The sequence below is a fragment of the Aspergillus brunneoviolaceus genome, assembly GCF_003184695.1.
Source record: "Aspergillus brunneoviolaceus CBS 621.78 unplaced genomic scaffold BO95scaffold_49, whole genome shotgun sequence".
Taxonomy (NCBI): domain Eukaryota; kingdom Fungi; phylum Ascomycota; class Eurotiomycetes; order Eurotiales; family Aspergillaceae; genus Aspergillus; species Aspergillus brunneoviolaceus.
The window spans coordinates 85,673-105,856 of NW_020290779.1; the positions used below are offsets into that span (position 1 = coordinate 85,673).

A 20,184-nucleotide genomic window follows, 5' to 3' on the forward strand; every position below is an offset into this window, starting at 1 on the left:
TGCCAGATAGGTTCAAGTGCTATATCGAGTTTGCAACTAAATGCAGTGCACTTCGACCTCCACAAAAGCAAAAGATGTAAACAATCCGAAAAGCTCCAAGAATGACCTCACAGTCGGAGATACGGGCGGGCGGGCGGAATTAGCGCGGCGGAGCTCATCCGGCGAATGAAGACTAGTTAGTCTCAAGTTACTCCACGCAAGTCAATGTCACTCCAGCTTGCACTTCCTCCCCATCCCGCTAATCGCTCACCTCCTCAGTCCATGGCGTGGGCTGTGTCCAAATGGCTTTGACATCAGTGAGACTGCACGCTCCATATTTTAGCTCCTCAGCCTCCTCATGTTACTAATGCGCCCTGAAATAGTGGAAAGCGTTCAACTTCTTCGATGTCTCGTCGGTGAAGCTCCCGGAGGAGAGCTCATCTATTCTCGGTGTATGGCCCCTCCCCCCCCGTGCTTTTGTTCGCGTCCAGCCTCGTCGCTCTATCTACTGATACAGCGTCTAACATAGTCTGATATTCTCTCCCTCTGCTCCGGCTCCTCTTACCTTTTCCTCGGCTCCAACGAAGGCTTTGTCCATATCATCTCCTCGTCTTTCAAACTCGTCCGCTCGTTCAAGGCATCGGAGACCGGCTCGATCGCACACATCAAGCAGATAGACGCATCCTCATTGCTGTTGACCATCGCGGAAGATCTTCCGAACGAACCGATATTGAAGGTCTGGGCCCTCGACAAGATCGAGAAGAAGACCGGTGCCCCACGATGCCTGTCAACGACGTCCATCCAGAATGCGAGGAGGATATTTCCCGTATGTGCTCTACATTATACGTCAGGATCCGAAGACACCATATTGATGGCTTAGGTTTCTGCGTTCACTGCTCTGGACGACCTGTCCCAGGTGGCAGTTGGATTTGCGAATGGGTCTGTCACGATTATCCGCGGTGACCTGATTCACGACCGCGGAGCAAGGCAGCGCATTGTGTTCGAGTCGGAGGAGCCAGTGACGGGACTCGAGGTACAGAGTGGCCCGGTCGCGACCTTATATATCTCGACGACTAGCCGAATGCTGGCCCAGATCATCTCTGGCAGAGGTCAGGGCCAACCGGCGCGCATCCTGGATGACATGGGCTGTGCTGTTGGCTGCATGTGCCTGGACAAGGATACCGGCGATGTCCTCGTTGCTCGCGAGGATGCGATATATACCTATGGGTCACACGGACGCGGACCCAGTTACGCTTTCGAAAGTCGGAAAGACTCGATCAACATTTTTAAGGACTACATCGCATTGGTCTGCCCGCCACGCGACACATCCTCGCGGCCCGACGCTTTGCGCAACCTCAATGTCAGCCAGGCGGACGACATCTTTAAGACGACCATGTTTACGCTCCTGGACACGGATTTGAAATTCATCGCGCACTCCGAGTCGCTCGTATCTGCCGTCAAAAAGATATTCATCGAATGGGGCGATCTCTTTCTTCTTACCACGGATGGCAAGGTATGTCAACTTCCGCTCGGACTTGACCTCGATGCTGAGACTCGGTAGCTCTATCGGTATCGCGAAAAGACCCTCCAACAGAAGCTTGAGATTCTTTATCAACGGAACCTATACATTCTGGCTATCAATATCGCCCAAAAGACTGGTGTGGACACCCTGCAGCAGAATGCTATCTACCGGAAGTACGGAGATTTCTTATATCAAAGGGGCGACTACGACACTGCAATGCAACAGTATCTTCGAGCGATTGATAACACAGAACCATCGCAAGTCATTCGAAAGGTAAGGATGCCCCAAATTCCATGTTGCCAATGAGTGCGCTGAGCAGGATATAGTATCTGGATACCCAGCGAATACACAACCTCATTGAATATCTGGAGGAGTTACACGACCATGATAAAGCCACAGTTGATCACACCACGCTACTACTGAATTGCTACGCCAAATTGAAGGACACGACCAAACTAGATGAATTCATCAAAGCCCCTGGAGAGCTGAAGTTTGACCTTGAGACTGCCATCGCAATGTGTAGGCAGGGTGGGTATTACGAACAAGCAGCCTATCTTGCCACGAAGTATGGTGAAAATGATATGGTCGTTGATATCCTGATTGAGGACTCAAAGAAATACGCCGAGGCTTTGGAGTACATTTGGAGGCTGGATCCAGAATTGGTCAGTAAATATGCACTCAACTCCATATTCTAGACTGACACATTCAAGGCTTACCACAACCTGATGAAATATGCCCGGGTGTTGCTCTCCAACTGCCCGGAGAAAACCACTGAGCTCTTCACGAAATACTACAAGGGGCAGTACAGGCCAAGGACTGAAGTTGAGACCCCCGTTGAACCACAAGCGCAGCAGAGTAGCACTTTACAGAGTCTAGCAGCCTTTCTCCCTCTTCCTCTGATGAATGCTAGTTCTGGACCGAAGGCTGAACCTTTGGAAAGCTCACGCGAAGTCCAAGGTGAAGATGTCGAAGAATTGATAGAATATCAGGTTCCAAAATCAAGAACCGCCTTTTCAGTATTCGTCGGCCACCCCGATGAGTTTATCTCATTCCTCGAAGCTCTTATCGAGAAAGAGGATTTGAAAGAGGATGAGAAGATTGACCTCTATACAACCCTCTTTGAAATGTATCTGGATACTGCAGGTCGGAAGAAGGATGCTGCTGACAAGGAGGCTTGGGAGAACAAAGCCAAGAAGCTCATCGAGGGGAAAGATGTAGGGGAATCACCCAGACCGGTCTCACTTCGTTACTGATATTCTTAGATACCTATATCCACCTCGAGTGTTCTGCTGTTATCCGACTTGTCCGGCTTCCGGGAGGGATCCACTCTTGTCCGCGAGCAAGAAGGTCTGCGATCAGACATCTTCCGTTCTTTTACATCGGCAAAGGATACCAGCGGTGCTATCAAAGCGTTGAAGAAATATGGACCGGAAGATCCGCAGCTCTACGTGGACGCGCTTACCTATTTTGCTTCAAGCCCCAAGATTCTCGAGGAAGCAGGAGACGAACTGGATGCTGTTCTCAAACGTGTTGACGAAGCTGGTCTTATGACCCCGCTGCAGGTCATTCAGACTTTGAGTAACAACGCAGTCGTCACGATGGGTCGTGTCAAGAAGTACCTCAGCGAGAACATTGAACGCGAAAGGAAGGAAATCTCTACGGTTTGTTACCCTACCCGATCCATGGTTTTTCTCGCGCTAACATCAGCATCCAGAACCGCCGATTGATCAATAGTTACAGCAAGGAGACTGAAAGTAAGTGTAAGGAGCTGGAGCAATTGGGGACCCAACCGGTAGTATTCCAATCGCGCCGGTGTAACTCCTGCGGTGGCGCACTCGATCTGCCTACGGTTCACTTTCTCTGCAAACATTCTTTCCACCAGCGGTGCCTCAACAGGGTGGACAAAGATGCGGAATGTCCAGCTTGTGCACCACAAAATTCTACCATCAAAGCCATCCGCAAGCGGCAGGTCGAATCGGCAGATCAACACGATTTGTTCAAGGGAGAACTGCAGCGCTCGAAGGACCGATTCGGGGTAATCAGCGAGTTTTTCGGACGGGGGGTGATGCGACCCCAGAGTACTATGGAGTGATGCAGCCTTTTTGTTTCTAGCACAGCCTTGCATTTGATGTGAATAGATCATGATATCACATACCTGGGTGTGTTTGGGTGTTTCGATTCAAATATGACCTAACTAGCCACTGTACGGAGTAACATAGTTACTTGTCTAAAGAGGGAGGTCAGTCTTATCACCACGTGATCTCGCGTCATCTGGGGATTTTCGTATCGGCGGGACGCGACAAGACCAAATATTATTGGAATTCACCGAGTCTCATTAGCAGAAGGCTGTGTACAGTACAGCACAGCAGTGCGTCCCAGTCCCATCGATGCACGATCCTAGCCGAGAACATGTCTTATGACCGTGTGATTCAAGACTCGGACGATGAGGATGATCCTCTCGTGGGACCCCATACCCCGGTGCAGGAATACGATAACGTGCATGCCGACGATCACCTACAGGCCGATGTACAAAGACACCAGGAGATTGAGGGCAACTATGATGCGAGCATGAATATCGACTTCGACCAATACCTACAATCTCAGGAAAGACTGCCTCCGGGGCACTCGTCTCCACAGCACCAACCACGAGAGAGATGGGTCCCCACGAACTCGGGAGGCGGATCTATGGGTAGGACTCTTGAGTTGCATGCATTTGCTTTGCTTTCATCATGAACATTCATCCTAACCAAGGCTCTGCAAAAGGCTCGATGATCACTGAGATTGGCCTCGCCCAGCAACGACTCTTTGACGACGATGAGGTTCAGATGGTTGACCCATCAAGGCAGCATCCCCATGAACACGGCTACTCGGAATCGATCCACGCAGAAACCATGATACCCCAACAATTAGAAGAACAGACCAGCGTTAACCCCACCGGCTATCCATACATCAGCGATACATCATTGTACAGCGCCATAGATAGCAATATCAATTCGGCGCAGGCAGGGCTTTCGCTATCGTCCAACACACATCCCAACACCTCCAGCCTCAATGCTACCCCGCCACCCCAGCAATACGAAGCACCTCTCTCCGATCTTTACACTATGCACACCCACGTCGAAGTGCCAATACGACCACACCATCACGATTTCTCTTTTATCCCAAGCTTCGATCCCTCCTCCGCGGCCGCACAAACATCCTCCTCATCCTTCAACGTCTTCGAGGCGTCGCTCCCACCTCTTCAGAATGTGTACCCTGAGGATACCGACCACCATCATCATAAAAACTTCAGCAACTCCGCGGCAACCGTCCCCACCGAAGTAGCACCGACCTCCTCTCCTCGCCGAGTGGCCTCCCTCCAAGGAACTCCTTTCTCTCCGCACGACACTCAACCCTTCTCCCCCGCCCCTTCAGCTGTCAAAGCAAGCCGTTCAAAATCCGAGAATCAACACAAGAGCACACCAACGAGCAACCCAACCCCGAACCGCACCGCCATGTCAACGCCACTGCTCCCTACTCAACTGAGCACGGATGAGCTGATTGCTATTCAAGTGCCAGCTATGGAAATCCCCGTGGTGGAAAAGAAACGCGGCCGCAAGAAGAAACAACAGCAGGAGCAGCAGCAGCAGCAGGAAGACGCACCATCTCTGCCAAAATCTTATGCCTCAACCACCTCGAATGTGATCGTCATCGACGACGACGACGCCGAGGATAACGAAGCCGCCCAACCCTTTACTACCACCACAGACACCCAAACCCCTTCACAGCCCCCTCCAACCACAACCGATCCCCTCAACACCAACAACAAAGCCGAAAAGCGCAAACCCGGCCGACCGCCCAAGAACCCCAAATCAGCGCCCACCGACCCCTCAGAACCATTGAATCAAGATCCCCCACCGCAACCCACGACAACCGATCCCTCCCCAAATCACAACCACAATCTCACCGAAAACAACAACAACAACAACATCCCCGCAGAATCCCCAATCTCGCAAACAACCACCGCTGCCGTCAAACCCAAAGAACCGAAGAAGAAAAAGCTCAAACGCGGCAAAACCACCTCCATCACCCTGACCAAGACCTACGAATCCGATATCGAACCCGACGTACTCTGGGTCGAGGAAGACACAACAAAGGAGGAAGACGCAAGACCGCGTCGGGGCCCTAGCTCCGCGGTCGAATTTCCCCCCCTACCAGCCCATCATCAATCCACAGAGGCTAGTTCCTTCCCCAAGGCGAGCGAGAATTTCGAGCTCGTAGCGGCGGCGGCAGCACCAGCAGCACCAGCAGCACCAGCAGCACCAGCAGCACCAGCACCCAAGAAACGCGGCCGCAAGAGAAAGAATCCCGAGCCCGTGCCCGACACTCCGGCATTGGAAGAGCAAGAACAGATCCGTCTCCCTGAGCAGAGTGATACAATGGGAAATCCGCATGGACCGGATGATGACTCCCTCGACAACCACCTCAACAATGCTCATCAGGGTGTTCGAGAAGGGGAGGAGCAAATGCCACCCCCAAAGCAAGCAGATCCCACTCCCCATCCGCAGCCAGACCCGCAGCCCGTCGAAACGGTTCCTGTCACCCCGTTGAAACCGAACAAGGGCCCCGACAAACACAGTCCCATCTCGTCGTCGAGTAAGGTGCCCTTCCGGGTCGGGCTGAGTCGGCGGGCGCGGATTGCCCCATTGTTGAAAGTGGTTAAGCGGTGATTTCCCATTCCCAGTTCTCCGAGCAGAGAACTTAACGGTCGTTGGGAATCGAAATAGGAGTCTCTTATTTACTTTTATTCTTTCAAGATACGTATATTGTTTGAGGGAGGGGGGGCTCCAGACTGTATAATCGCGATCTAAGCATGACTCATGTCTTTTACGGAATACCCACAAGGGCGCACTTTGCTTTTTACTGTGCTTATACTTAATTGTTTCTCGATTGTTATATCTATGGTGGTTTTCGATTAAGGCCACGACGGGATGCTTCTATAAGCTGCCAATGAACCAGAAATGATCATCATTGCTCTCCAGTGACCCTCATGATAAAGCTTCATAACATTCTTATCAATGCTCAAAGGAGTGTACAAACGTCTTACAAAGCACAGGCTCGGCCAATTAAACATGCAGACTCACAATCATAGTGATCAGGCTGCACCCAGGATATCAATGACGTACCATGCCAAGTCTAGTATGCTAGGCTCTCGATCCCTGAACTATCCGATCAGCACAGCAAGCAAAGGCAATACCGCAAGCTCGATGGGAAATCTCGAAGGCTGGAGCATACGACTCGCACCCGACTTGGCAGGCTTCCCCTTCGATATGACTTTGCTAGATGGTCGGAAGTCGGCGTGTTCTTCTTCAGCGACAACGACCTCCTTTTTGCTGTCACAAACTCCGTTGTCAATCTGACAGCCCTCGCCACAGAACGTGGTCAAGTTGCCACAGAATCCGGTTCCACTGCAGCAAGGCCCAAAGCGGGACCCATCGCATGTGACATTGCCGCCACACATCCCGTCGAATGAGACTATCTTCGAGGGAACCTGGAAGACCTCCTTTCTCGAGTTGCGGCCATCGACAGTGTTGTCTTCACGGTACCAGTACTTGGGAGGGTCTCTAAGACACTCACCCACCGTCACTGGTCGGAATCCTTCGGCGGTGAGCTTTTTCAACATGTGCTCCGTGAGGTTATGGACGGTCTGCTCATGAACATCATGAGCAATCACAAGCCAGGGACGGTCAAAGGCAGTCCGAGCATCCAGACTACTATCGAAGATATCCTTGGAGCGTTGGATTTCCGTTGGACTGTCGTGCTTGTAATCCTCTGTGTCGATATCATATAGAATGATATGGTAGCCAAGCTCCCCCATATCCGCCAGGCAGCCGGACTCGGCCGTGCAGCTAGAATAAGGAGGGCGCATGTATGTAGGGAAGAATCCCAGAATGTTCCGCAGAGCGGCTTCGTTCCACAACAGCTGAATGCGACGCTGGGACCGTGAGATCTTGCTAAGATCCTGGTGAGACCAGGTGTGGCTGGCAAGCTGATGGCCACTCTCGTGCATACGTCGAATCAAGCCTGCCCATGGCATTCCAGGGCTGTCAATCTGACCTTTGGCGTTGTTGTTGCCGGTGATGAAGAAGGTCGCCTTCGCTTCGTACCGGTCAAGAAGATCGAGTAGATCCTTTGTGAACTCCTTGGGCCCGTCATCGAAGGTTAGAGCGACAGTACCCGGGACAGTGCAGGATCGAATGATATTAGGTCCGTAAAGGGCAGCCCCGTCAAGAGGACGGGGAATGTCTTCGGTGGAAGATCCGCCTGGGGTCATGTGCGCGTCACAATAGCCGTAGTCGATTTGGCAGTCAGGAGAGCTGCAGTGGTCCCTGGAATCCCCACAATAGCCTGCAAGCATCAGAATGGATCTTGCCGGTCAGAGGCACAAGAAAACCTACCGGCAGTGGAGCAGCAAAGTTTCTCTGGACATTTGCCAACCCCGGAGCCGCATCGAATGCCAGCTGGTGCACGCACTGCAAGTGGTTGAATGCTAACATCGTCCTGGGGGCGAGGAAGAATTGGGGACACCTGATGGTTCGACTGCAGAGTGATGATGTTCCGGGCAGTCGTGTACGCTGCAAGACCCCAAACGGGGAGGGCCCAATTTAGCATACGCATAGTGCCGACTCTGAATCTGGTAAAGTGTATACGAAGGCTAAGATGCAGTGTAATACAACACGATAAGAGTCTTGTGTGGAAAATAAGATGTTGAAGTTGTGGGAGGAAATAGGAAGAGAGCTGGAGGAAGAAGCATCAGAGCTGCTTTGAATGTGCTGGCCGACAACACAGAGGAGGAAGCTGCAATTATCAACTCGGTGAACCGGAAGCGACCAGCTTGTCCCAAACATGACCATGAGGCAGTCGCGATGGAAAAGACCTCCAGATCTCCATTGGTGCTGAGACACTGTCGTTGCCTGAGAAATTCTGGCCTGATTTCAAATGCTAGACTGCAATAAAGACAGGCAACCAGCCGGAAGAACCACATACCCTGCTTCCATGTATTCCTCGTCAACACATGCCCATCTTGACTGATAGCCCAGTTGCGACAGAAACACCAGCTCAAAGCACAATATATTTCTCGGTTCCTGGAGGTTTTCCTAGAAACTCCTTGGGTAGCAGTTCATATCCAAATATCGGGAAGTTACGCGGGCACGGCAGTGGCTGCCATCCCTGCCAACCAGCCGTGGCGAGCAGGAGGCGCGCATCGTTGGCGATATCAGATAGTCGTCCAGAATACAACTGGGGTGATCTTGCACAAGTGGACTAGTTCGGAAAGTAGATATGAGACCATGATTTTCATTGAGGGTATAGTAATCCACGAGGTCCAGCGATAACCGGGAGTTCATCAATCTATCGAGACGAGATCCTACATTACATTGGAATTTGTCTTTTGAGGAGTCCATCGGAGCATCACAAGAAAGTCAGCTCAGCTGACTGGTGCCACTGCATCCTCACCAAGGGCTGAGAACACGAATGGCGCCAGCGTCGGAAGGTAGGGCCCAAACTTTGCGGGGGCGCTCTTCGCTATGCTGCCCACCGTGGCGACAAGGTGACGCTGGTGGATCGTAGTGGGTTGAGAATTGAACTTTTTGGTGAGATCTTTCACGAAGAGGTTAAGCTGATGGTCGGAGAAATGAAGGACCAAGGCCGAGATGGCTGCCAGTGCGCGCTTCGTCACCACGGTACCAGCCGTGTCGTTATCAACAATGGACATGACGGAGTTTTGCAGGGCGGTCAGCTCAGCTTCCTGCAAGAGTGGTCCGAAGCAAGTGACAACTTGAATAAAAACATCAATGGCATCGCTGCTGAACCCCTTGGATGGATCCTTCTCGAGCATACCCTTGACAACAGACCCTCTTCTGCTGGAAGGTGATGGTATGGGCCCCGTCAGACGAGGTATGAGCACACGAGACACCGCCGAGTAAGCCGAAGTGGCCTCTTGGCTGGGAGGCTGTCCAGCCTGAGGGCGAGGGAGAGCAGTGACGATGTATCGTAGCGCGGTGTTGGGGACGGATGTATCGATGGTTTGGGAGGCAGTGAGGTTGGTGAGCTTTTCGAGAAGAGAGGCGAGGTTCTCAAATGGTAGTCGATGAACGAGGGGACCGAGACTATTCATTATAGAGGAGTCAGTTGTGTGTGTGATGATCAAGAGAGCGGGGAGCATGCCATTTCAGTGCCTGGTTTTGGACATCGCCGTGTTGATCATCAAGCGCCTTGAGGAGGCCCTCGGCCAGCTTCGAGGCGGAGCCTTGGTCATGAGCCAGATATGACGAGTTTGGGTTGTTTAGAAGACCAAGAAGATCATTGAGGGACATGTATCTCATATCCGGATCGGGATCATCCAGCTTATGAAGCAAGTTGTTCAAAGTGTGCTGCGCTGCTTGTCGGTCCCCCATGATGAAGCCCCGCACTGGAATTTGAGGTGTCAAAGGTGGGCGCTTGTGAACAGAGATGTGAGAACGAAGTACAGGTCTTTGTAGAGATGGTATAAAGAGGGGTCAAGAAAGTGCAAAAGACTTTAGGAGATGAGCCAACACGTAAAGGGGAGAGTGAAGGGAGGTGGTGAGGGGAATGAAAGTCGGATCGATAGTGATTGTGATAACTACGGATAGTCAATCAAGTCGAGCTGATGCTATCAGAGCTGGCTGCCTGAGGCCGCAGTAAGCTTCTCCGGAAGGCGGCACCGGCCATCCGCGCATTCAGCCACCACAGCACACCAAGATTAGCCATTGCATTCAGTGAGGATGAAACGCTGATGATGAAGAGGCTCAACGAACTGTAGGCAGTGATGCTCACGATAAATGCATATCAGAGAAGCAAAAGGAAGTATAGGCAAGTACATACTCAAGTACTCCGTAGTAAGCTAAGTATAGCGCAATACGGAGAAATAACCGGGAGGGAAGAAGCACCGCGGCCGATCTCCGCATGGGGACATTACATCATTTGGTGTAATCAATACTGTACGATGCAGCTACGGAGTAGTTACGGAGTCTCCGTACTCTTACTCTATAAGCTATAAGATCACGCCGGCAATGCCCGCTCCGTGAGTGTAACTACAACTATAATACAACTCCCTGGCCATTAAGTCATACCATCATCGTTCCTCCTCCCTCCGAAATCCAGCCAGCCTCCTCTTTTCACACCTTGATCCCTCCTCTCTTTCTATTCTTCCTTCCTTCTTCCTTCCTTCTCTCCTTCTCCTCTCCCTCCCAATTATACCATACCCACATCAATTGCTTCATCCATACCATCCTACACACTCAATTCCTCCCATCCCACCATCTAGAATCTTTAGAATCGACGAACACAATGGTTCTCGCACGCCCTCAGATCCTCCGCGCCTCCGCCCGAGCCCTCGGCACCGTGCGACAAACTGTGCCCACCCAGCAATTCGCTCGTCGAACATACGCCCAAGCCGCCGAATCGACCAACAAGTCCTCCGATCTTCCTTGGTGAGTGGAGTGGGATTACCTCCAGGCCCCCTTAACCTGTGTCAATCTTGCTCAATTGGCTTCCTCTTCCACTCACCATTGACAACCCCCTTCCCCCCAGAACCAATAAAACTAACCCCCAGAAAAAACCAGGCTCATCGGCTCCCTCGGCCTCGGCATCCCAGGAGCCTACTACCTCCTGGCGACGGGCCCCAAAGCCGCCGCCTCCTCGCACGACACGCCGGACACGCACCACCACGGCGAACCCAAGGGCAAGACCTCGACCTCGGCCCCGATCGAGAAGGAAGAATCCGCCTCGGCCCAGGACTCGGCCCCTCAACCGGACCGGGACGCCGAACAGAAGACCGAGTCGGATTCGGGACCAGCAGCAACCGCTTCGACGGATGGGAAGGCGCCGTCGGAGGCTGATGAGGTCGGTTTCCCTCCAACATCCTTTACCCCCCTCATTCTTGTACCGAAAAGTCTAGACTTCTGTATCGTGATCGAGGAATGCTAACTCAGACCCAAAAGCCCTCAACTCGCAAGGAAGCGGGGAATGCGTCGACCATCTCCGGTAAGCAGGAGGGGATTTCCAATGCCACTACGGATCATCCGCATGTGAACGAGCCCGGGAAGAGTGTCAAGGGCGAGGGCGAGACGGAGACGGCCAAGGTTAAGGGGACGGTGTCTCCGGATCGTCCGCAGCAGTAGATAGACAACCAAAATTCCTCGTTCGCTTCGGCCGGGGTTTTCTGTATGATGCAATGTTTTTTTTTCATGTATAAGACCATGAATTTCCCTCAAGAATTGTTTGAAACAGCAACGTACTGATATAATCTCGTATCCTGTTTGGATCCTGCATCAGACATTGTGAGTCTAGATCTGGAAAAATCGGGAAGTAAACCAGTAAATGCTAATGCCACTTGGCATGTGATTATGCACGGGAGGTAATGTCTGGAGAAAATCGAAAGTGAATCGCACCGACCGATTGTCAGCCAGCGCGGATCTATTACTATATTAGATTAGACATCTGCAGGCGGTCCCAATGCGCCCTTCACTTCTCCGGAAAGAAAAGAAAAGATCCGCTCTCCGCACGGCCATCAAAACAAAACAAAGAAACAGAAAAAGGAAGTGCGCAGTCGTGGCAGATTCATCGCTTATATCCATTTCAAAGTTGCATCCCCAGGTACGCCCGCCCAAATGACCGACACCACAAAACACGGTGCATGCAAAGCCAGCCGTTACCCTCATACACCCACTTGCATTTGATAACCATGCAGAGGGAAGAGGACATGGAGAAAATACAACTGTCGGGTTTGTTCACGAAAAGGAAATGGGAAATAAAAAAAGGGGTTCGAACATGGATGCCATAAAATGTTCTTGGGAATGTTAAAAGTTATAGACAAGCCTCACACAAGGGTGGGCTACACGATCCCAGGATGGACTGCTGGAATGCGCACTTTCGCCGCAGCTGGATAGTGAGAGACCATTCTGACTGCAATTTGCAATTGACTAGTGCTTGTTGTTCACCGGCTGACCGTTCACAAGGACTTGGGGGGTCTTGTTCTCTTTGCTGCGGGCACTCAGGGTCGGCTCCTCGATGCCCGTTGCGATGGCGGCATGGCTGCTTGCCTCGGGAACAGGAATCTCGTCCTCCGTATCCTCGTCATCGCTTCTCTCGTCCTTCTTGATATCACTGATGAGGTAGTTCTTCAAGATACGCAGAATCAGGAAAAGCCAGAACAAATTGACAGCTTGCAGACTGGCCAGCAAGGCGAAGGTGATGTATTGACTAATCCAGCACTTGTACTGCTGAGTCTCCCAGTTGAGCTCGAAAGGTCCAACGGTGCGAAATTCGGTCAGAACAGCCCAGAGGATCTTCAAGTTCAGGTAGTGGCGAAGATAGATCCACATGCCGACGAACATACCGAAGTACGGCGCGGTGATCCAGTGGTCGAGGTAGTTGAGGGTCTTGGAAGTCTATAACGCAGCCATGTTATTATCAACTTGGGTTAAGGGGAGGGGCTGGAGTACATACGGCAAGGAAGAAGTCAGAGATATCGTGCGTAATATACACGGCGATACCCATGTAAGTGAAATGGAACCTGTAGCTCAGTCCAATCAGGGCCAAGGTGATGATGTGGTGTGCCACCAGCTCCTTGAAGTCCTTGCGTGGCTTCTCCAACTGAAGCATCAAGACAATCGCTTGTTGCGCCCAGTAGCTCGCCTCCAGCAGGTAGTAGGCCTTGAACAGCGCCTCATGCTCCCGGTGAGGAAAGCCTTCAAACATGGCCGTAGTGTTGAAATACCAGATGTCTGATCTGTACATGACGTACAGACCAAAGGGACCGAAGATTCCGAAGTAGATAGCTGTATACACCTGCTCCATGAACCGAGCAGTTTTGCCTTTTCCGCGAATGCCACAGTACACCGCAAAGGGTCGGATCCAGCGCTGCATCATGAATTCACGAGTGAATGACAAAACCACCGTGTAGAAGGAGACGAAAGCAATATCCTTGGGGCCCTTGCCGTACATGATCGGACCGCCGGGGTACTTCGGGGGCTGCGGGTAGGACAGGAAGATGGCGCTGTGCAGCGGATTCGATTCTGTCGGGTTGATCGCATACAGGAACAGAAGAACAATGAGGATGAGCAACGGCAGAAGCCAGGTGTGCTTCAGGCAAACATCCTTGAAGCGGCGCAAAGAGGACTTCTTGCGGCGTTTCGTAGGCGGCTTAGTCGACTTGTCATCGGAGGCACTGGACTGCAGCACCTAATGGTGAAGTGAGCGGAGTGGAAGGGAGACATATGCCAATGAGAGCCAACGATGGGGCGTAATGTGATCATACCTTGTCCCAGTTCGGGGCTTCAGCATCAATTGGGCTGACTTCGTTCATGGTAGACATGGCCGGTGCGCCAGTGTCACCGCGGATGTCCGCACCCAGATTGCTCGATCTCCGTCCTCGAACCATGCTGAACAGAGTGGCAGGATGTGACTGATGATATATCGCCTGCTTGTGTGCTGGACAAAGGACCGGTGATGCCTCCCTCTTCGTATCCAATGGCCCTCTTCAAGCCACCGAAAGCAGAAAGGCGCACGGGGAAAAAGTACCGAGCGGAGCGGAATGTGAAGCGCCGGGACTTGACAGAGCGCGCGGGAAGGGGGATGATCGACCAACAGAGCGTACTGAAGGAGAGCGACCCAGAGGGCAACAGGAAAAGACAAAAAAGGGCTATAAGAAGAAGAGAAAGGAGAAAAAAAAAAAGGAAAAGGAGCCGCAGACGCAAGTGCGAATCGAGGAGGGCGAACCGTGAGGAAGCAGGAGGTTGAAGAAAGAAGAAGGGAAGAAGAAGAGGCGGCCCGCAAGACGGAGAAAGTGTAGTGCTAATGTTGAGTTGTGTAGACGACGGATGGTCCAAGCATCCTTCCGCTCCGGCCTCGCAATGTCTTCCTTTACGGGCCCCGTCTTTCTCTTTTTCCAGGGGGTTTTCTGCTTTTTCGTCTTCTTTTTCTCTTTTTTTCCCCCTTCTCTTTATTCTCCTAGCCCCAAAGCAAAGTCAGATTGGTCTTTGGGCAGTTCAGTTTCCCCGACTACTCCACACGATCATTACCCTGTCGGACCATTGTCAGGCTGACCCCTGATTGTCGTGGACTTCTTCCGTCACTGGGCAGAACTGAATAATTAGGTACTATGTACTCCGTAATATGCAGTACTGCATAACTATCAGTGTATAAAAATACGATCCACGTTGTTTGTGCGCGTGCCATTGGGTCGAATCTGATTTTTAGTCTTCTTGGCAGCGATACTAACAGATTTGCTGACTTTTCATTGGTCGAGAGACTTCACCGCCTCATCTTATGTGTGTGGATAGTTCATTCTTCATCATGGATCAGATACGATTACGACAGCCCACCTAAAGAAGCAGAAAAGGAGATTCAGCCTCATCTCGGCAAAGGACATGTGTGATCCTCGGTACTGTAATCGCAGCGGTCTTTCGTCTATAAGACAACCATGTTGCATTCTGCAGGAATCAGAGGATCCATGTGTCTGAGCAATTCGAACCTTACTTGGTCCGTTATGTTTCCAGGCATAGTATTGATTATACGGAATTAGTGTTGTAAGCTGGTCCTTCGTCAATGATTTTTGCTATGGGAGCCTTTGAGGAAGCCACTAAATCCACATTTTTGATGGATGATTAGTATAGTAGCTCATCTCATTCTCAGCACCATCGCATATTAGTGAACAACCAGTGCAAACGAAGAGGCGGTGGCAGAAAAATGCACCAAGCCAAGCCAGCCTAGCACTTAGGCCCACGATGATGGTGTTGACAACGACCTTACCGATGGCAAGTCGCAAGGGCTTATAGAAACTAAAAATCTCTTCAATTAAAAGCGATTCCGTCACTTTTCATATTGATAGTCCAAAGACCGCAGATACCCAAGGTTTCGGCTGCGAACCAGTCGCATCATCGCATGGCCACGAGCGGTTGGAGAAATGCCTAACTTATTCCAGCTAGGTCAATATGCACGGCTGAGATACCGTTTTCCCAAATAGGCAATAAAGTATAGCGCTCCACCAGGCTCATGCTTCACAGCTTGTAGTCCACGGCATCCTTCATAAGCAGGAAATGGCTCACTAGAGCTCCGATGGGTTCTTTTCAAGGTCAGAAAAGGACATAAAAGGCGCTTCGTTTCTCTCGAATGTCCAAAAACTCGGTTCACAAGTTTTACCTCGCAATGAGAGCCCAGTCCGATTCCTCTCTTAGCCTCCAAGGCAAAGTGGCCCTCATTACTGGTTCAGGCAAGAATAGAGGCATTGGCGCCGGCATAGCCACTACTCTTGCACGACATGGTGCATCCGTTGTCATCAACTACGTCTCTTCGTCAACAGCATCCTCCGCTGCAGCAGTGGCTGAGGATTTAGTTGCTGCAGGCGGAAAGGTACTTGTCGTCCAGGCAGACATTTCCCGCCCTGAGGAGGCACAAAGACTTGTAGGGGAGACGGTCACCGCGTTTGGGAAGATCGATATACTAGGTGAGCTCTGTCTTAGCGCTTACCGGGATCTGATGGCTTACTCGAGGCTTGCAGTCAACAATGCAGGGGCGGGGTTTCCTGGTCCTGCACTGACGGCGACCCCAGAGTCTATGGCAACCACCTTCGGCGTGAATGTCTTTGGGCCTCTCTATCTGATTCAAGCTGCCGTGGCACACATGCCCCCGTGCAGCCGTGTCATCAACATCGGCTCCGTTGCGTCAAAGTTAGGAGTTTCAGGGTCGCCAATTTACCTCGCCTCGAAGGCGGCAACGGATGCATTGACACTTGCTATGGCTGGTGAGGTAAGTTGAGATGCATCTGTACTATTGTACAAGCATAAAATAGAAGAGCGTGCTGATTTTCCTTTAGCTGGGCCGCGGTCATGGCGGCATAACGATCAACACGGTTTCACCTGGTCCCGTGGATACGGACGGTGTGCCACCTCATGTGGCAGAGAAGATTCACAAGACTATGGTACCCATGACCCGGGTAGAAGAGAGGGTAGGCACTGTGGAGGATGTCGCGGATGCGGTGCTTCTGTTGTGCTCCGAGAAAAGTCGATGGATATCAGGGCAAGTAATTTCAGTCAGTGGCGGAATAGTGGGTGGTTGAGGGTGGCTTCAGATCAGCTTGTTTGTGTACTCATTCTAATTACATGTTGGCTGGGGTAAGTTGTGAAATCAACCGGTCGGTCTGAATGTGCAACGCGTCAACCCAAAGAATGCTCTTAACTAATTTCAAAGCGTCATTGACATCGATGCCTAGAGAACTGATTGCGGACCTGATTTCCGCTGTATACAAATTATTTGGGTTCGGGTCTGCAATTAATGAGACAGTCACCAGCGCCCACAAGTATAGCTTCAAGCATAGAGCATCATACTTGGTCACGGGTAGGAAGGCAACAAAAGCTGTGAATTTACGCTGCAGGTGTGGCCATTCGCTTGAAGTGAACCGAAAGACGTCTTTCTTCAAAGCTGCAAGGAGCAACAGGAGAGCCAACCGTATGGCTTCTCTAAGAAATTTAGTTTCTTGCGGGCTGGAATCAAGATCCATAGGCCTCGACATGGACAGAAGGAAGTGTGTCGCAGGTCCGAACAATTTGATTATGGTAAGGCTGTCTTCACGCTGCCAGGATGGCTCGGGGTGACGTTGTATTCTATCAACGGTGATAGCGACGGATGCCACGTAGTTGAAGGCGATCGCCACATCACAAAAAGCTCCGTCTCTGATAGACAAATCATCGAGCAGGCCTCTTACCGAGGGCGCTATAACATCCGGAGGGACCGCATCCAGGTATGCTGCGAGCCCTGATGGCTTTGGCATTCGAGGATGAGCATCCTCCGCCACACTCCCAACAACATCGAGCCTAGTCACGAAGCCGTCAGCTCATGTCCAACCTCCTCGAGAAGATCATATTGCCAGCTGAAAACCATACCAAAAGGCAAACAAGGCCACATTAGGAGCGAGACCATGGTACCCTCCTCTGCATCGAATGATACGCTCAAGGCCGGTGAAATGAGTATTCCATCGGTCGCCCATTCCAACATAAAGCTTCAGCACTAGTCAATCTTCAATGCAATCGATTCATGAGAGTAAGCCTGCCTTACATCATGACAGATCAATCCCAGAATAGCGGTAATAACACCTTCGCTGAGACTTTCCTTGACGCTTCCCAACCGGGCCCTTACTTGCTGCACACATCTTCCGTAGTACGCTAGGCACTCGGAGCTTGTCTCATACTTGAACTCCTGCGCGCGGACTCTTTGGTCAAAAAACATGGCAGCGTTCGCCAAGGCCACGAAGATGGCGCTGGGATCGGTCAACGCCATGGAGAACCAGACGGAGCGAAACGGTCGGAAAACATAGTCCTTGTCGCTTGTCACTGTAGTTGGTAAGCTATACACTCAGATGGTAGGATGAATTGACATGTGGGGAGTGTACTGAAGTGCATCAGCTGTAGCCCTCGGTCGTCGAGAGGAACGGGGTAGTAAGCGGTATTGCATGGGTCAATGGAAGCCGGAATGCTCGTATTCGTCAATGAAGGGAGAGTATCGATGGCCGTTGTGCTTGGATTGACGGGCGGTCTCACAGACAAGGCCCAGGTTCGTGGCTTTCGCTGTGTCCGACGCGATCTCCCGATGTCCCGCATGACCGTACGTCGGATGGTGCGCTGGGTGGAGGCGGACTTGATTTCATCGGGTCGCGATATGTTCACAAATACCAGGCCATCTTGTTGAGTTTTTTGTTGCTTCATCATGCAGGAGGTGTCTGTAAGTGTGGGGTAGGAAGAAAGGGAGCAATCGCAGGGTTTTGAGATTGGGTTCGATGGTAGAAAGATCACACTAAGCCGGGTGAAGGATAATGCATCCTACTATTGAATCCATCGTGAGCTGTTTGGATCCACCCCAAATAATACAAAGGTGGCGGCATTTTTTACTTAGTGGAGTGGTAGAAGTCATTCTATATTATGCACCCTCTCGTAAAGCCTCCTTTTATGTAGCATTAGTATCGTCTAACTCAGAGTTATCAGGTATATCTGCTCCCTCGGCCGTATTGATCTCTCTGCCTCGTTCAGAGCACGTATGACTCTGCATACCAAAGATTTGAATCTGAAAGTCCTGGATACCCTGGTCTACCTCTTGTATCTAGCTAAGTAATTGAATCAAATGGTCTGCGATCAAATTCCCAACAAGATCATAGCCATCTGGTTTCATATGGACTCCGTCATCCCAGATCTTCTCCTTGAAGTCCTGTGCAGCGCTGTGATAGGGAACCTCTTTGTGAAGATCAAAGACATAACTAATCAGTCAGGTCAAACCAATTATCACCTTTAAGAGTTAGAATACTCACAAGCTATCAGCATCATAACTCAAGATCTGCGAGTTGAGCTCCGCCCGCGTATTATTCAACCGCTGATGCACTGCCCCGCATTCAGGGACTGTCAGAGCTAGCACATTGGCGCCGCTCTTTATAGCCATGGTCCAGGCCTGAATCAACCCGGGAAGGATCTTTTCAGCGGGGTACATGTAGCCGAGGTCACTGCGTATATCACAGATCAGTATTGAACAGAGGGTGAATCAGGAAGCGGAGATCCCCTACTTTGTCCCGCCAAGCATAATCACCCAATCATAAGATGTTGCTGCGCCTGAATCGGTTCGATCTTTCGGTTAATTTCTCATCGGTGTATGACAGAGATTGCTAGGGAATGTCGGACGCTTGAAGGCTTACATTTCTGCTCCAAGCGAGGCAGAAAACGCCCCGGGGGGCTATTGACCAAGTCGCCCGGAAGCCCGTCGACATCAATCCGGATGGTGTGGGTTGGAAATGCAGCCTTGAGGCGTTCTTCCAGTTTCCAGGCGTAAGGGTGGTAATCCAGCCCATAACTGTAGTATCCTGCTGTCAAGGAGTTGCCGAAACAGAGGATTGACAATGATTTGCTCATTGCACGGGTAGTATGACGACGACGCTAGGCGAACTTTCTAGTGGAGGGGTTCGTGTTGAGGAAAGGAGTGAATGGAACGTTGAGACCTTGAATCTTTGAAGGAAGACAAGGCTGGAAGGCTGAGGGCGGCTGCGCGGGGTAGTTTGCTGGTTCTTTCTGTTGTTGTTGTTGTTGCTGTAAGGCTGGCTGTGTGGCACCCCTCCTTCTACATACCTTCGTGACTGGTTCAATGTCTCAGTCTAAATTCTGAGATAATCCTCTTCAACCTCACTACATTGACTACAAGAGATGAACTAGGAGGTGTCTTAATTTCCACCCTCCAGCACGCACAAGTCACAGTCACACAATGACGCATACTTGTATCTGTGAACAATGGGAGATAAACCTCCCGCTCTGCCAATATGCACCTCGATGCATCGATGCAAGATAATATGGTTTATCTTGACAGGATTGTGACACAAATTAGAGCTCCCCTGCACTGGCGGCCATGCGATGGACCCAAGCGTAGTACCTGCTGAGAAGGGATTCTACATGCCGGGGATCAGTACCTATAATCAATAGGACTCCAACTACTTGTTCAAAGCTTTCATTTCTTTCTCGCCAATATCGCTTATCCCGATGCTCCAGCTATCGACACCTGCAGTCAGCAGTCATCATGGATCGCTACCGCGGAAGCCTTATCTGGCATGGTTCGATCGTCCATGGCGATCACTCAGGCACCCAGTTAACATCGCG

At 51.2% G+C, this 20,184-nt stretch overlaps 8 protein-coding genes across 8 annotated transcripts; 4 read left to right on the forward strand and 4 right to left on the reverse strand.

Annotated features, from left to right (window-relative positions):
* Positions 1–228: 228 nt before the first annotated feature.
* BO95DRAFT_393223 (tethering complex subunit PEP5) lies at positions 229–3,663 on the forward strand. The gene is made up of 9 exons (XM_025583665.1): positions 229–296; positions 363–431; positions 509–805; positions 860–1,492; positions 1,541–1,774; positions 1,828–2,163; positions 2,212–2,715; positions 2,764–3,162; positions 3,216–3,663. The coding sequence occupies exons 1-9, from the start codon at positions 282–284 to the stop codon at positions 3,591–3,593; spliced, it is 2,865 nt and encodes a 954-aa protein (XP_025440430.1). The 5' UTR covers positions 229–281; the 3' UTR covers positions 3,594–3,663.
* Positions 3,664–3,845: 182 nt separating this feature from the next.
* Positions 3,846–6,441, forward strand: BO95DRAFT_444680 (uncharacterized protein). Its single transcript, XM_025586938.1, has 2 exons — positions 3,846–4,190; positions 4,265–6,441. The coding sequence occupies exons 1-2, from the start codon at positions 3,911–3,913 to the stop codon at positions 6,208–6,210; spliced, it is 2,226 nt and encodes a 741-aa protein (XP_025440431.1). The 5' UTR covers positions 3,846–3,910; the 3' UTR covers positions 6,211–6,441.
* A 235-nt stretch (positions 6,442–6,676) lies between these two features.
* On the reverse strand, positions 6,677–9,936 carry BO95DRAFT_454638 (glycoside hydrolase/deacetylase; the record flags this gene model as incomplete). The annotated part of the gene is made up of 7 exons (XM_025588273.1): positions 6,677–6,699; positions 6,881–7,091; positions 7,122–7,869; positions 7,935–8,195; positions 8,778–8,779; positions 8,976–9,648; positions 9,707–9,936. The coding sequence occupies 7 exons, from the start codon at positions 9,934–9,936 to the stop codon at positions 6,677–6,679; spliced, it is 2,148 nt and encodes a 715-aa protein (XP_025440432.1).
* A 660-nt stretch (positions 9,937–10,596) lies between these two features.
* On the forward strand, positions 10,597–11,792 carry BO95DRAFT_483627 (uncharacterized protein). Its single transcript, XM_025590304.1, has 3 exons — positions 10,597–10,992; positions 11,125–11,404; positions 11,455–11,792. The coding sequence occupies exons 1-3, from the start codon at positions 10,850–10,852 to the stop codon at positions 11,680–11,682; spliced, it is 651 nt and encodes a 216-aa protein (XP_025440433.1). The 5' UTR covers positions 10,597–10,849; the 3' UTR covers positions 11,683–11,792.
* Positions 11,793–12,483: 691 nt separating this feature from the next.
* BO95DRAFT_367412 (TLC domain-containing protein) lies at positions 12,484–13,943 on the reverse strand (the record flags this gene model as incomplete). Its single annotated transcript, XM_025582787.1, has 3 exons — positions 12,484–12,951; positions 13,010–13,744; positions 13,821–13,943. The coding sequence occupies 3 exons, from the start codon at positions 13,941–13,943 to the stop codon at positions 12,484–12,486; spliced, it is 1,326 nt and encodes a 441-aa protein (XP_025440434.1).
* Positions 13,944–15,619: 1,676 nt separating this feature from the next.
* Positions 15,620–16,619, forward strand: BO95DRAFT_474858 (SDR family NAD(P)-dependent oxidoreductase; the record flags this gene model as incomplete). The annotated part of the gene is made up of 4 exons (XM_025589816.1): positions 15,620–15,623; positions 15,717–16,007; positions 16,062–16,309; positions 16,377–16,619. 4 exons carry the CDS (start codon positions 15,620–15,622, stop codon positions 16,617–16,619), a joined length of 786 nt encoding a protein of 261 aa, XP_025440435.1.
* Positions 16,620–16,629: 10 nt separating this feature from the next.
* Positions 16,630–18,282, reverse strand: BO95DRAFT_444686 (uncharacterized protein). Its single transcript, XM_025586939.1, has 4 exons — positions 17,949–18,282; positions 17,615–17,889; positions 17,443–17,558; positions 16,630–17,373 (listed from the first exon to the last, which is right to left on the reverse strand). The coding sequence occupies exons 1-4, from the start codon at positions 18,262–18,264 to the stop codon at positions 16,659–16,661; spliced, it is 1,422 nt and encodes a 473-aa protein (XP_025440436.1). The 5' UTR covers positions 18,265–18,282; the 3' UTR covers positions 16,630–16,658.
* Positions 18,283–18,485: 203 nt separating this feature from the next.
* On the reverse strand, positions 18,486–19,554 carry BO95DRAFT_515980 (SGNH/GDSL hydrolase family protein). Its single transcript, XM_025591784.1, has 4 exons — positions 19,236–19,554; positions 19,107–19,152; positions 18,858–19,046; positions 18,486–18,806 (listed from the first exon to the last, which is right to left on the reverse strand). Exons 1-4 carry the CDS (start codon positions 19,447–19,449, stop codon positions 18,653–18,655), a joined length of 603 nt encoding a protein of 200 aa, XP_025440437.1. The 5' UTR covers positions 19,450–19,554; the 3' UTR covers positions 18,486–18,652.
* Between the last annotated feature and the right edge of the window lie 630 nt (positions 19,555–20,184).